Source organism: Trichechus manatus, unplaced genomic scaffold (assembly GCF_000243295.1).
Source record: "Trichechus manatus latirostris isolate Lorelei unplaced genomic scaffold, TriManLat1.0 scaffold00187, whole genome shotgun sequence".
Lineage (NCBI taxonomy): Eukaryota > Metazoa > Chordata > Mammalia > Sirenia > Trichechidae > Trichechus > Trichechus manatus.
The window spans coordinates 2,278,855-2,293,876 of NW_004444123.1; the positions used below are offsets into that span (position 1 = coordinate 2,278,855).

The 15,022-nt window shown below is 45.7% G+C and overlaps 1 protein-coding gene across 1 annotated transcript in view; it reads right to left on the minus strand.

Moving 5' to 3' along the window:
* PROX1 (prospero homeobox 1) overlaps positions 1 to 15,022 on the minus strand; it is a 54,825-nt gene that overhangs the window by 18,776 nt on the left and 21,027 nt on the right. The window contains exon 4 of the mRNA XM_004387522.2: positions 10,659 to 10,853. Coding sequence (XP_004387579.1) covers positions 10,659 to 10,853 — 195 coding nt within the window. The remainder of the gene's footprint in view (positions 1 to 10,658; positions 10,854 to 15,022) is intronic.

A 15,022-nucleotide genomic window follows, 5' to 3' on the forward strand; every position in this document is an offset into this window, starting at 1 on the left:
AGAAAGATTGTTAAACAAGGTTTCCCAGCAGGCCTCATCACCTGCTCATGGCTCCTGCTTGGTAAGGTGGGTGTGTTAGTACAGCTGTCTGGCTTTTACGTGACTTTTGTCAGTTTAAAAGTGATAGTCTGTTTGAGGAGCTGAAAGAACAATAGCTCAGAGCCCGGAAGAAGAGCTTGTAGCACAAAGGACTTGGCCACACCAGTGTCCCTTTTCACTGCTTCTAATGAAAGATTCATAAGAATAGCTTTAATTTTTTATGACCCCCTTTTTACTGTGTCATCGTCCATATATAGGTTCTCCTTGAATACCAAAAGGTCTGTTGTGAAAGTGTTTTCAAAGGCTGATCAAAGATCGATGGATCCTGGCTATTCTGGAGATCTCTTCCTCCAAGAGAGATTGCTATGTGGGAGATGAGACCAGAATTTCTTCTACATGTGGTTTCCTTCAGCCTTGAAGTCACCATGAATTCTATAACGTGGTTATCTTAAACCTTTCTAGTCTGCTAGTTCAGCTGCTCCTTAGAAGAACAATTCTATTTGTTTTTCTTGGTTTCACCCTATTTAACAGGAACAGTCGTATAATGATCATTGATAGACGCTTCTCCTTTTCCAATACTTTTCAAATAGCTGTCTCTCTATTGCATCTTTATTTTGTGTCTCTGCCAAAAAAGGGAAGGGCAGGGGGAACAGACTGCATCTGTTTTACGTCACATTGCAAAATGGCATTGAAGACTGGCTTAAGGCAATCACTGAAGGTGAGGATACTTTTAAACTAGAACAAACTATTTTCAAAAATTATACTTCCAAGCTTCACCCAAAAGAATGTTTGCACCAATATTTGTTGTTGCCAATTTATACTTATGTGTTTAAGAGAAATAAGTGAATCGTCACTACATTTCCTCCCACATGACTGAAAAGGAACCGAACAGTTAAATTTAAGAAATCCAGGGGTAGGAGGTGGGGAGATGAGGACATTAAATGGTATCGGTCATTTGAAGGGGGATCACCAACTCTGAACAGGCTGAATGAGTTTGTTTAATCTGGACGGAATAAACAGGCTAGTTTTCAAAAGGTTGTCAGAACTTCTTCAGACACGTAACCAGGATGGGCCGAACACAATGGTGGCATGCCACCGAAAGCCGCAGCCACCAGCAGCAGCTTTCAGAAGAGAGCTGCTCTTTTTCTCCTGTTGATAACCCTTTGTGGGGCGAGGAGAAAGCGCCGAGGCAAGGAGAAGGGAATGTCAGACAATAGACGTCCGTCCACACACCGTCTCTGAACCTTCCTCATCTCTGAAGGACAATTAATTATAAAGGCCTTAGGGGTATGTCGACGCAAGGGAAAACCCACTGCTGTCCCAGCACCGCAGCCCCATCTCTGTGTTTGCTAAATGGCTTTGCCTGTTGGGGTACAGCCACTGAGGAACCAATAGATCATGGGGGGGGGGACGTGAGGGAGGAAGGCAAAAGACTTTTTTTGTGTGTGCGCCTGCCCTTGTATAATTCTATTCTCACTGTGAACTCATCCATACACAAAACACAAGGACAATTTTTTTTTTTTTTTTAAAAAGAGAAAAGCCACAGGGTAGGTTACAGTCAGAAACGGCCTCTCAGTGGTGTGTTAAAAAGGATGATCTTTTCACCAAATCATTTCACAGAGGCAAAACAGACAAACACAAAGAGTGGAGACTTTTTCTCCTACATTAAATGGAGTAACTGATAAGGTCAGACATATGATACCTAAAGACATGAATCTGTGAACTCCTGAAGTCAAAGGCCCTCTCTGTGCTGGGGAACAATCTTTCAAAGGAAACAGATCAGAGAACTCCACTGAATCCCCTTTAAACTTTATGAAGCAGGAGGAGAAAAAGCTCTAAGTAGGGAAGCTTGACAGAAGAGCCTTGAACTATTTTCTGAAGGAAAGATGAGACCTTTCCTAGGCTGCCACAAAACATCTTTTTTTTTTTTTAAAGGCTCCTCTGAACTTTGATATGTACGAAGACACTGCTATTGAACGCTGTATAATTATGTGCTATAGCCACTGCAGAAAACGCTTTGTTCACCTCAACAAAGGACAATAAGCAAAAGTGAAGCGACATTATGCTGTATCTTTTTCTTTAAGAATGTTGAGAAAGGTCATGGAATGCTAGAACTAATAACGCTGTTGAGTAAGGAGGTTTTCAAGCTGCTCTGACTGTGCTTGAATGTAACCCAATGACAAAAAAGACACAGGGGCTGAAAATGCAATGACATTACCAAACAGATGAGAAATCAATGGGCTGGCTTCATTATACTGATGAACACCTTGACTCCCCAAAGGACAGGGGTTAAAAACGAAGCCTTGGGCACACACGCCTGCCCTTTCACCCCACTTTCAACTTGGTGTCTTTTCTGCTCCTTCCTTTCTATTTCAGGCAATAATTCTGTAGAAGGAATCTGTTCCCAGACTGCCATGTGTACATATATTTGGAGAACATTCATTTAGTCTCTTAAAAGATCAATTTGGCTTGTCAGTGGTGGGACTGGCAAGGAAAGAAGTGGTAAGGCTTTCTTTCCCTCTCCGCCACCCACCAAGAGTGTGTTGTGCGATCATTTAAATGGCTCAGCGGCAAGAGTGTAAAAGGTTTGCGCTCACGTGCCAGCTTTCCAAATGATCACTCCTATTTAAGTGTCTATTTGGAGCAAAGGAAAACGCTGCCTCAATCCACCTGTCCTCATTTTTCTTTAAAGAGATGGCAGTGGGAACGGAAGACTTCCAAACGTATTAAATCTTAAATGTGTGTCTTGCTGAACACGGGAGTGGGCTGAGGACTGGGGTAGAGACGGGGGCGTAGAAAGAACTACGTTCAGGACGTGTATTAATGTGCGTGTGTTTGCATGTGTGGGGGGGTGGGCGTATGTGAGGGGTGCAGCGGCTTTTTAATTTTCTCTTCCCAAGAGGAAAGCGGGACGCGCACATGACGAAGTCCGCAGAAGTGCCCTTCTCGCCCGCCGCGTGTCACCACCAGGTAAACATCAAGCACAGGGTCCATGATGCAGAGTCTTCCCCATGAAGAGTCTTCCCCAAGAGATCGTAGTCAACCAGTGCCGTGGAGTCAATTCTGACTCACAGTGACCCTATGTGTGTCACGGTAGAGCCGTGCTCCACAGGTTTTCAGTGGCTGTTTTCTCAGGAGCAGATCACCAGGCCTTTCTTCCAAGGCACCTCAGCACTTTTACCATTTGCACCACCCAGGGACTCCATGAGCACTTCAGGAAATGGCATTCACAAGCCTGAAAATCAACCCATCAAGTCCCTCATTCTATTTATTCCTAAGGTCTCCATCCCAAACCCTGGCTCTTTAACGAGGGCATGGGGGGTTAGTCACTCGTGCTGGGAACCTGGACCTGCCTACAGGTAAATGATTAGCTGTGGGGCCTATGGGTTACCACAGTGGAAGAAGTACGCCATGGCACCCCACAATGAGAGTTGTGTGTGCCTGCATGAAGATATGGCTCTCACATTCTCTTCTCAAATTGCATTCAGAAGATCCCAAGCCCCACAAGCTTTGGATCATTCTGCCTTTCTGTGTGCACCACGTGAAGTGGCCAGCCGAGGGGATGCAGTCAAACCGAGCACAGTATGTCCTTTGGCTCCCTAATTCATGACGTTAGAAGTCCCTGGGTGACTCAGACTGTTAAGCACTCAGCCACTAACCAAAAGGTCGGTGGTTCAAATCCGCCCAGAGGTGCCTCAGAAGTAAGGCCTGGCAGTCTGCTTCTAAAAGGTCACAGCCTTGAAAACCCGATGGAGGAGCAGTTCTCCTCTGCACACATGGGGTCTCCATGAGTTGGAATCCACTCAAGGGGCAACCAGACAACTAACAACAACGGTTTATGAAACTAACCTTTGCGAGTTACACATCAGATGTCTTAGTTAAGTTCTTGGTAAAGCTTACAAACCATCCTGGGAATTTGACAGTGATTGCTACCCTCCTTATGGTCACAGCTCTTGTCACAGTTGTGAGGAAAACAAGAGAGGGGGAATAAAAACCCAATAAAATCCAGCTCCTAGTGCCCCTGAAGTCAGAAGTATCACTGTAATTTAAATGCTGGGAAGGAATCCCAAACCTCCTTTCCCTCCTTATTAAAAAAAAAAAAAAAGATTGGAAGCTCTTCAAAGTGAGGTGAGAATGAAGCATAGACATATACACTCTGACACCTGGGAAGACACATTCATTGTTGCCAATCTCGCTGAATGTGAGAGACAGAGTGGAAGATGCAGCCCATAACCGCTGCCCCCTCTCCTGCACAGCTTCGCAAACTCACGTTCAGAACCAAGATGCCCAATCCCGTGGGATGCAGCCAGCTCCGCCGCCTTGAGCACAGACTAAAAGCCTAGTTCATTTTTTCCCCCTTTCAGCATCTTCTTCTACATTCCCTGGGTCTTCTCAAGCGCTCATCACCCTGCCTCTGACTGCTGTGCCAAGAATCCTGGCAATTGTGTAAACTGATCCAAAAGGCAGAAGCAGCTCCCTGCCACTTGGAAGGTCCTGACTCATAAAGGCCAGGAAATGCAGGTCTAGAAGGCGAGCAAGCGAGTGAGCAAGCTTCCAGCCACTCCCTCCCTGCTAGCGATAAACCCGCCCATCTGCTTTATTTTCCCCGCAGGCCAGGGGTCAGCCACCCTTCTGGTCTTGAGAGCGAGGCCTCAGCAGCAGGGACTAGGGGAGGGATGGTGCTAAGCAATGGCAGAGGTGCCACCAGCAAATGTGTGCCAGAGGCAGAGATCGGCAGAAAGTTTAAAAAAAAAAAAAAGGCCAGTGTTATGGATTGAATTGTGTCCCCCAAACGTGTGTTGTAAATCCTAACCTCTATGCCTGTGGTTATAATCCCATTTGGGAATGAGTTGTCTTTGTTATGTTAATGAGGCAGGATGAGTGTAGAGCATATCTTGAGTCAATCTCTTTTGAGATATAAGGGAGATTAAATGCAAACTAGCAAAGCAGAGATGGGGAAGAGAGATGCTAAGCCATATGAAGATCGCCAAGGAGCGGAAGCTCAGAAGAGACATGGACCTTCCCCCAGAGCCGACAGAGAGAGAAAGGCTTCCCCTAGAGTTGGCACCCTGAATTGGGACTTCCAGCCTCCTTAAAGATGAGAAAATAAATTTCTCTTTGTTAAAGCCACCCACTTGTGGTATTTCTGTTACAGCAGCACTAGAGAAGAGATGGACTTGGAAATGAACTGTGCAAAATGAAAACAGAACTTAAAGATTTGGAAAATTCTGTTGTACAAACTAATGACATGTGACCTAGAATGTTCACCAAGGATGCGGCTACACAAACTTTTGCTAAAGAAATTAAGCCTGTGATTGACGGATCTAACCAACTACCACAGCAGAAAACCCATCAGCCAAGACTGAAGGGTACAGAAAGAACGAAAGGAGAGAACGCTGTCTGCCTCTTGGAAGTCTACAGGCAGGAAACAGGCCAAAGGAGCTACATCTGCTGTCTCCCAAGAAAAGAAAAGGAGCATCCCTGGAGCAGCTCGGAGACCAGGAGAACTGTGGGAAGGAGCTCAGGAAGCAGGGCTGCCTAGGTCTCAAAGGCGGGGCCTAGGTCTCCTATGTTTCAAAAAGTCAAATCTTCACCGACTCAGTTCCCAAGTGTGGGGCTGCTGTTAAGTTAAGGTGTGCCGGGGGGTAAGGCCGCCACCCAAAGCAGAGGAGGCGGGGTTGCCATGCCCAAGGGGCAGAAGAATGGAGCCTGCCAGGGCCGAGGTCACCACTCAGACGGACTAGGAGAATGGTGCGCCCAAAGCCAAGGGAGCAGAGTTGCCATCGCAGTGGGCCTGGAAGGTGGAGTTGAAGCCCAGGGCTGAGGGGCCTCCACCAAGAATCCAGAAGGCATGGCCAGCACCCAGAGTCTGGAGGGCAGGGCCAGTACCCAGATGGGCTCAGAGAAGAGAGGACTACTTTCAAGCCTTGAGAGCTAATGTAAATTGTTCTGCTGGGTTTTGGACTTGCTTGGTGCCTGTTATCCCTTCTTTCCTTCCAATTTCCTCCATGTCTAATGGAATTGTCTGCCCTGTGCCTGTTTTACCGTCGTACTTCGGAAGCAGACAGCTTGTAGTCTGGATCTCACAGTTCCCAGATGGAGAGGAATGTTGCCCCAGGATGGAAGACGCCTGAAGTCTCGCCCATATTTGATTCAGATGATTTAGAAGAGGAGTTTCTGGACTTGGAGCGGATTTAGGACTTGTGAGATGATGTGATGGAGTGAATGGGTTTTGCATGTGGCAAGGACATGAATTGTGGGGGGCCGAAGGGTGGAATGTTATGGATTGAATTATGTCCCCCCAAAATATGTGTTGTAAATCCTAACCTCTATGCCTGTGGTTATAATCCCATTTGGAATGGGTTGTCTTTGTTATGTTAATGAGGCAGGATGAGTGCAGGGTGTATCCTGAGTCAATGTCTTTTGAGATATAAGAGAGATTAAACTTAAAATAGCAAGCAGAGATGGGGAAGAGAGATGCCAAGCCCAGGAGCAGAAGCTCAGAAGAGACATGGACCTTCCCCCAGAGCCAACAGAGAGAGAAAGCCTTTCCCTAGAGCTGGCACCTTGAATTTGGACTTCTAGCCTCCTCAACTCTGAGAAAATAAATTTCTGTTTGTTAAAGCCACCTGCTGTGGTGTTTCTGTTACAGCAGCACGAGATGACTGAGACAGCGAGGAACAGGAGAGGAAGGAATGAAATACCAGCAGGGAGGGAGGAAAGCACTAGCTACATGCTCACCTCCTTTCTCTTTTGCTAGCTCTACCTGCCCCCGGCCATTCCGAATCCCTCTGTAAACACTGAAGCTTGTTTTTTCTTGTTATGATGCTGTTCATATCAGTATCATTATTATTGCTCTCATTAAAGATGTTAACATCACACCCAAATAACAGACCTATAAAATAAACAATAACACCCGTGAGGAAAGTGCTCCTTAGAACAATCATCTGTACAAGGCCAAAAGGGCAACATCTGCCCAAAAGCCAGGATGAGAAGGCAGGAAGGGGCGGGAAAACTGGACGAATGGAATGGAAATGGGGAACCCAGGGCGGTACTGGCGACAGTGCTGACATATTGCGGGGACTGCAACCCACTTCACAGAACAATTAGTGTCTAAATGATCGAAGGCAAACTCATTTGCTCTGTAAACCTTCACCTAAACCACAATAAAGTGTTCGAAATTAAAAAAAAAAAAAAGTTACTATTAGTAAAGCACTTGGAGAGTGCCTGCAACATAGTCAAAAGTCACAGAAAGCGATTTCATTCTTGGAAGAAATAACTGTTTGAGACATTTAAAGACGCCATCATAAAGGTGTTTAGTTACTAGACCAGCTACCGCTCAGCTGGGTTACTATATTCCTGTAACTGACTGGCTCTCTGGGCCCCTGTCACACAAACCCAGAGTTTCCCTACCACGCTGCACCTCTGTTCAAGAATTTAAAGGGAAGCAAAGTGCGTAATTCTCCCGCCTGCTTTCTGTGTCCCTCACTCATACTTAAACTACAGGTTCATTTTATGGGAACCTTGACTACAAAGACGAGAAACTCGGATATGAAGTAAAGCAGCACGTGAAATCGCAGTTGAGGTACTCAGCGGGAAGTGCTGGGTCTTGTTCTGGCTCACAGCCAGGCCCTGTGATAGGGCCTGTGGCTTTTTAAACATCTCACTTAGTCAATGACCTCCATGCGTAAAGGCATGGAAAAAAAGGGATCAACTTATCTGAAGCTTTTGTTAGTAAATGAGCAAACTGAGAGGCTAAATTAAAACCTACTTAGTAATATGAGGCTCGTATGTGGTGGTAGGTGTGAGTGTGTGTCCATGTAGGAGCGAGCATGTGAGGGGAGGGCCTGGCAGATCCACGCGTCTGCTTCCTTCTAACCATGCTTCTGATAGGAGCCTGGTCTGGTTTTGTTTTTTAATTGTGGTGAATATACGTGTAAGGGAGTATTGGCCATTTCAACAATCTTCGCATGCACAGTTGACACTAATTACGTTCATCATGTTGTTCAACCTTCACCCTGAACAGTTCTCAAATTTTCTGTCACCCTTCCCAGTGTCCCCTGAGCGCGGTGTTTTCCTTTCCCCCTAAGAGCCTGGCTCTTACAGAAGGAGGAATCAGAACTGACAATAGTCCAATAGGCCTGGAGTCACGTGGAAAGGGACCAAATTCCTCGCCAGGTTCCATACTCCTTCTACTGAAGTAGTCTTAAAATAGACACTGCAGATAAAGGAGAGGTGGCCTGGCTGGAAGTGGATGTGATTCACAAAGAGAGAAATATCAGATGTTATTGTATTAAAGAGGGTTTAGCTGATGCTAAATGGAGCCGCTGGTTGGGGATCTCTTGATGCGCGCCGTCCTGTTTGTGCCATTTGAAATACCATCCAGGTAAGGTTTAAACAACCCTATAAATCCTAATGTGCACTTCAAGGATTTGTTCTCCCGAGTATGTTACACAGCAAAAACGCAAAAACCATCCCATGAATCTTGTGCCATTCTTTTATGATGTTTAATGCGTGCAGCCAAAAGAATATCTACATCAGGATAAACTGTAAATAGTCCACTAGCACACAATGGCAGTCTCTTGGCTTAAGGTTTAGAGCAATAGACTTGTCAGAAAGAAAGAAAAAAAAAAAAAAGAAATGAAACTCTAAATAATATTTATTTAATACAGTTAGCCAAGATCATATTCTTTAGCTTTAGACAAAATCTGCTGGAGTCTTCTGCCAACATAGAAACCAGAGCTCAGTTACAACAGAACTCTACAATAGTGGAGCCGCACAAGAAGGTTCCCTGCTTTTCACGCGTCCACAAAAGAAAAACTTCACTTACCACACGTTTGGCAAGAAAATACATTTTTCTTGGATAAAACCAAAAACACCAAACCTGTTGCTGTCGAGTCGATTCCAACTCCTAGCGACCCTCTAGGACAGAGTAGAACTGCCCCACAGGGTTTCCAAGGAGTGGCTGGGGGATTTGAACTGCCAACCTTTTGGTTAGCAGCCGAGCTCTTAACCACTGTGCCACCAGGGCTCTGATTGGTGGCCTCGAGTAGAACCGTTTAAACTTTCAAGGAAAAACCATAACTTCTCCATTGCTAAGCTTCCACGTTCGGTTCTTGATACTGTGCCATAACCAATGCCACTGCCAAAAAGAAATGCACAAGCAGGGAGGGCCGGGAGTCTGGGCACTTCATCGACAAGGCCAGACCAGGATCCCTCTTACCTCCAAAGCTGAAAACTCCCTGGACATTATGGGGAGGACAGTCATGGTTCAGTGGTAGAACTCTCACCTTCCGTGCAGGAGACCCAGGTTCAATTCCCGGCCAAACGTATCTCATACGTAGCCACCACCTGCCTGTCAGTGGAGGCTTGCGTGTTGCTATGACCCTGAACAGCTCTCAGCAGAGTTTTCAGATAAGACAGACTAGGAAGAAAGGTCTGGAGATCTACTTCTGAAAATCAGCCAGTGCAAACCCTATAGATCACAATGGTCTGATGCCAACCCATCATGAGGATGGCCAGGACCAGGCAGTGTTTCATTCCACTGTGCATGGGTTTGCCATGAGTCAGGGACTAACAATAACAACATCCACATGAGGGAAGAAAAGTAGTAACATAAGGTCCCTAGCAGATGTCGGAGAGAACATTCCCGCCCTCACGTTGACACGGCATCAAGTCAAGAGAGTACAAGAAATGGACTAGCTTTGTCAACCTACAGCCTGTCTACTCATCTTCAGTGGGGTCCAGGCCACCCACTAGTATTGCCTCAGCCAGCAGGGCTCAACAAAACGCCTTTGTGGGTACTGGGATATTTGCTGGTCTTCCCCTAGAGAGTCATCAAGTGACGGTGAAAACCGTTTGCTGAGGTCCGACACCAGCCTGTAAAGAAATGCCTTACTCACACCACACATCTTTCACTGTTACATGGATACTGTTTTCTGGGAATTGTCTCTACTTCTTTGTGTGTTATCTAGAATATGCATGTTATAAGTACATATTATAGGAACAAACAGCAAAACGCTAGTGTGGCAAAATACATATGCACGATAAAAGCATGAGTCTCCTCCCCAAAAGAACAAAAACAAAACGAGATGTTGAGATCTGGTAGGATCCCAGCAGATTCTCACATGTTAAAGGAAAATAAACCACCATAAAAGCTAGAAACCATGGAATCACTCCTTATCCGCCATTTTAGACGTTTTCAGAAAATGACTTTTGCAGTTAATATATCCACTCAACTGACATCCCAGAACCGAATTATGGAAAAGGTCCACTGGAGCAGAGACCTTTACGCAGGAAAGGGGGTCACCAAAACATCAAAGTTTGCTTCTTGCTGCCATTTACCTTGGATTCTTCCAGTTTCCTTTTCTGTGGTCCAATGGGTCTTCCACGAAAGCAGAAGAACCAGGGAAGGAGAAAGGAAATGCAAGTGGGTTGGCTCCCCATGATTCCAATGGAAACTACTGGGAGCTCCTTGTCGCTGGTCTACCTATTACTGTACTGGAGACTGCTTATGTACGAAACCAAGACAAAAATGGATTTGGGAACTTCTTAAAAAAAATAATGAATTTTTAAAACAGGAAAAGGGAGATGAGCAAAAGATAAAGATGAGCTCCTACCTCAAAGTCATTGGCTTTGTTGTAGTGCATGTTCAGAGCTCTGTACAGCTCACAGTCTCTGGTGATCGACAGCTCCTCTGTACTGGTCGCCCCGTCGTTGATGGCTTGACGCGCGTACTTCTCCATCTGAATGTAGTAAAACTCCCGGAAATTGCTAAACCATTTGATGAGCTGAGAGGTAATACATCTGTTGAACTGTCAGATTTAAATATTGAAAAGGATAAGAACGTTGCCATTTTCTTCACGTATTTTTTTTTTAAGCATTTAAAGCATTTTTTTAAGTCTCCCTCCCCTCCTTACTTGGAAAGGTGTGTTTTTAACCCCTCCAAAATGGTGGCAAGAGAGGCGAGAGGAATAACATACTTAGAGAGTATCATGAAACAAGTACATAATGGAAAGCACATCACAAATCTCCACATTTCAATACGAGAAACCTGATTTTCCTTAAGTTGAATGTCTCGTTGTTAAACCTTGTTCTTCATCTTTCAGCAGAACACACTGCGTTTACATACTTCTTACGGAAATTTGTTCTAGTTATGGAATCCTGGAAAGAGCTGCTACGCTCAGGTACCAGAGATGGTGAACCACAGGACTTAGAATTCGCTGTCACCACATCACAGCCTCTTTCAATGCTGAAACGTGTTGTTTACACAAAACGGGAGAGATCTGGCATTTGCTTACTTTGGGTGGTGGGTGGTCCCTATGCCCATTCAGTTATGATTCCACCCAGTGTTCACCCACAGCACTCTCGCTGGTGTTGTCCGCTCAGAACTCTGTGGTGTTCATTTGCTCCCCACAGCCAGCATGAGTGAGACCCACACCCCTTTTGGCTGGGGCCTCTGCTGGTTGCGGGGTGTGGTCAAGGCCCAGTGCACAGACGGTGGAGACCGCATCTTTATTACATTTTTTAAAATGCCAAGTTACTATAACATGATTAGGCTTTAAAACTTTGTTTACCAAGCCTTCCCTCTGACCTTTTAAATGAAGATGTCATCTTGGATTCATTGCAAATGATACCATACTTATTGACAGTCCTCTGTTCATGGAAAGGACAGCCACGTCTCAACTTGCCAAGTCAAAACCAATAAATCCATAGCTTTATATCAAGCTGGCTGACAGACAACCCCCTGCCTTTTTTCATCACTGGCATCCCCTTCGCGGGGCCCCCAGAAAAAGATGTCCGTTCATCAAAAATCAACAAAGAACACTTATCAAACCTTGGCCATGAGAACATCCAGGCTCCAGCAGGATGACAGCTAAAGTGTGCGCTGGGGCTGTAATTACTGCACAGAAAGTTGTTTCTATACTAGCAAAGATAATAAACGGACGGAAATTTATGGCCGAGAGTCGAAGTCACAAGGAAACAGAAGCAGGGAGACTGGTGTTTCTCTCAAAAGGCCAACTTGCATCCTAATTGCCACGCAGTTGCAAGGGTCCTTACAGATAATTGACCAGAAAATGATTAAGTCATCAGCAAATCGCTTCTGCTTGCAAGAGTTCAAACATGTACTTAACCTAGCCAAGAATTATATTTTCACTCTGCGCGTCTGCTCTGTCTCTATTCAGCCTTGCGGGGAACCCGATTAAAAAGACAACTGAAGGACCCCGTTATCTGATCTTCTGGTTGCCGATTTCAATAGAACTTAAACCCATTACGATTTGCTGAACTTGGAGTTCTTTCCATTTATCTCAGCAGTAAAATACACTGTCCAAATTTCCAGACACTGAGATAAGGACTACAGGCCCCCGTGACGGCTTACTGTTCCTTTTTAATTCTTTTAGAATAAGAAACAAAACATCACAAAATGATCGCAGGCTGTGCAGTGGGGAATGAAAATTGCTTTGACATGGAGATTAGGCTTCTGCATTGTTACAAGACATTGTCTCATATGGACAAGAGTACTGTAGAGGAAAAAAATAGAAGGGTATTTTTTTTTTCTAGAATGGTCATGAATGACCTAATGGAGAGGACAAAAAAGTAAGTGCGCTTGCCATTATTTACGAACAGGCCATAAAGAGAGATTTAAAGCTTATTGTTGGAGAATGGAAATACCAGAGGGAAAGAAGGGACCAAAACAACAGCCTCCCCAAACATGAGGCAAGCGGAATGACCAACACAGCAGCTTGGAGAACAGGGTTTCTCTCGACTACAAGTGAACTGAAATTGGTCCGGTTTTAGTTGTTGGCTAAAAGCAAACGCTGGCCCCCTCTTTTCTAGATACTCACGTTGGGGGAGAAAAAAAAAAAACAAAGTTAAACTTTAAAGCGTTAATTTCTCCGCTTCTGTGGTGGCGTACAAGAAAAGGATCAATTGTTCTAGAAAGGAAGGCTCTGTAGTGTGTTAATGTGTTACTGCAAAAACTAATCGCTACAATAAAGAGGCTGTGTTTCCAGAGTGCGCGAGTCTCTGTGACTTTGATTAATGCTTCCCACGGGACATCTCAGCCTCAATATGGGCTGAAGAAACTTCCTAAATATTCAATGAGCATGGTCAAAAGATGTATAAAACAAATCAATCTGACACCTTAATCTGGCTAGGCAGCAGTTGACTCAAGGGGTGGAGGGAGCGAGATACATCATTCAGCACTCTGGGCAGAGAAGCTTGTGAGCGTCTGTTCTTCAAAGCTAAAATGACACTGAATCTGTTGTGCTTAGTGGTCTAAGAATTATTAGTTTATACATTAAAATCAGAACCCAGTCATGAGCAGGAATACGGTGGGGCCCACTGAGCCTTCCCATCTCTCTCACGTGTACCCACTGCTCTTCTTGCCATGAAGCCCAGAGCTTCCTGTCCGGGAAGGAGCTCTGAAGCTGGACTCTGAGAACACAGCACTTCATTCAGGTTCTTCTCTGGGAGGTGAGCTACATCGGCCCTGGTTTCACCCTTGGCATCCATCTTGGCCTCAGTGGGAGAAGTTCCCTCACCACGCCACCATCCCTGTACTGTATACGACTTCCCTCCACCTCTCACCACGCCACCATCTCTGTGCTGAATATGACCTCTCTCTACCTCTCACCACGCCACTATCTCTGTACTGTATGACATCCCTCAACCTCTCATCATGCCACCATCTCTGTACTGTATGTGACTTCCCTCGACCTCTCAGCACGCCACCATCTCTGAACTATCTATACGACCTCCCTCTACCTCTCACCACGCCACCATCTCCGTATTGTATGACTTCCCTCTACCTCTCACCATGCCACCATCTCTCTACTGTATATCACTGTCTTCTACCTCTCACCGCGCCACCATCTCGGTACTGTATATGACTTCCCTCTACTTCTCACCATGCCACCATCTCTCTACTGTATATGACTTCCCTCTACCGCTCACGATGCCACCATCTCTGTACTGTATATGACTGTCCTCTACCTCTCAATACGCCACCATCTCTGTACTGTACATGACCGCCCTCTACCTCTCACCACGCCACCATCTCTCTACCGTACATGACAACCCTCTACCTCTCACCACGCCACCATGTCTGTATTGTAGGACTTCCCTCTACGTCTCACCACACCACCATCTCTGTACTGTATACAACCTCCTTCTACCTGTCACCATACCACCATCTCTGTACTGTGTATGACTTCCCTCTACCTCTCACCATGGCACCATCTCTCTACTGTATATGGCTGCCCTCTACCGCTCACCACGCCACCATCTCTGTACTATATATGACTTCCCTCTACTGCTCACCACGCCACCATCACTGTACTGTATACGACCTCCCTCTACTTCTCACCACACTACCATCTTTGTATTGTATGCCTTCCCTCTACCTCTCACCACGCCACCATCTCTCTACTGTATATGACTTCCCTCTACCGCTCACCATGCCACCATCTCTGTACTTTATACGACTTCCACTTCTCAGCATGCTGCCATCTTTGTATTGTATGCCTTCTCTCTACTTCTCACCATGGCACCATCTCTGTACTGTATATGTCCTCCCTCTACCTCTCACCGCGCCACCATCGCTGTACTGTATATGACTGTCCTCTACCTCTCACCACGCCACCATCTCTGTACTTTATACGACCTCCCTCTACTTCTCACCACGCCACCATTTCTGTATTGTATGACTTCCCTCTACCTCTCACCACGCCACCATCTCTGTACTGTGTATGACCTCCCTCTACCTCTCACCACGCCACCATCTCTGTACTGTGTATGACCTCCCTCTACCTCTCGCCACACCACCATCTCTGTACTGTATGACATCCCTCAACCTCTCACCACACCACCATCTCTGTACTGTATGTGACTGTCCTCTACGTCTCACCACGCCACCATCTCTGTACTGTATATGACCCTCCTCTACGTCTCACCACGCCACCATCTCTGTACTGTATATGAC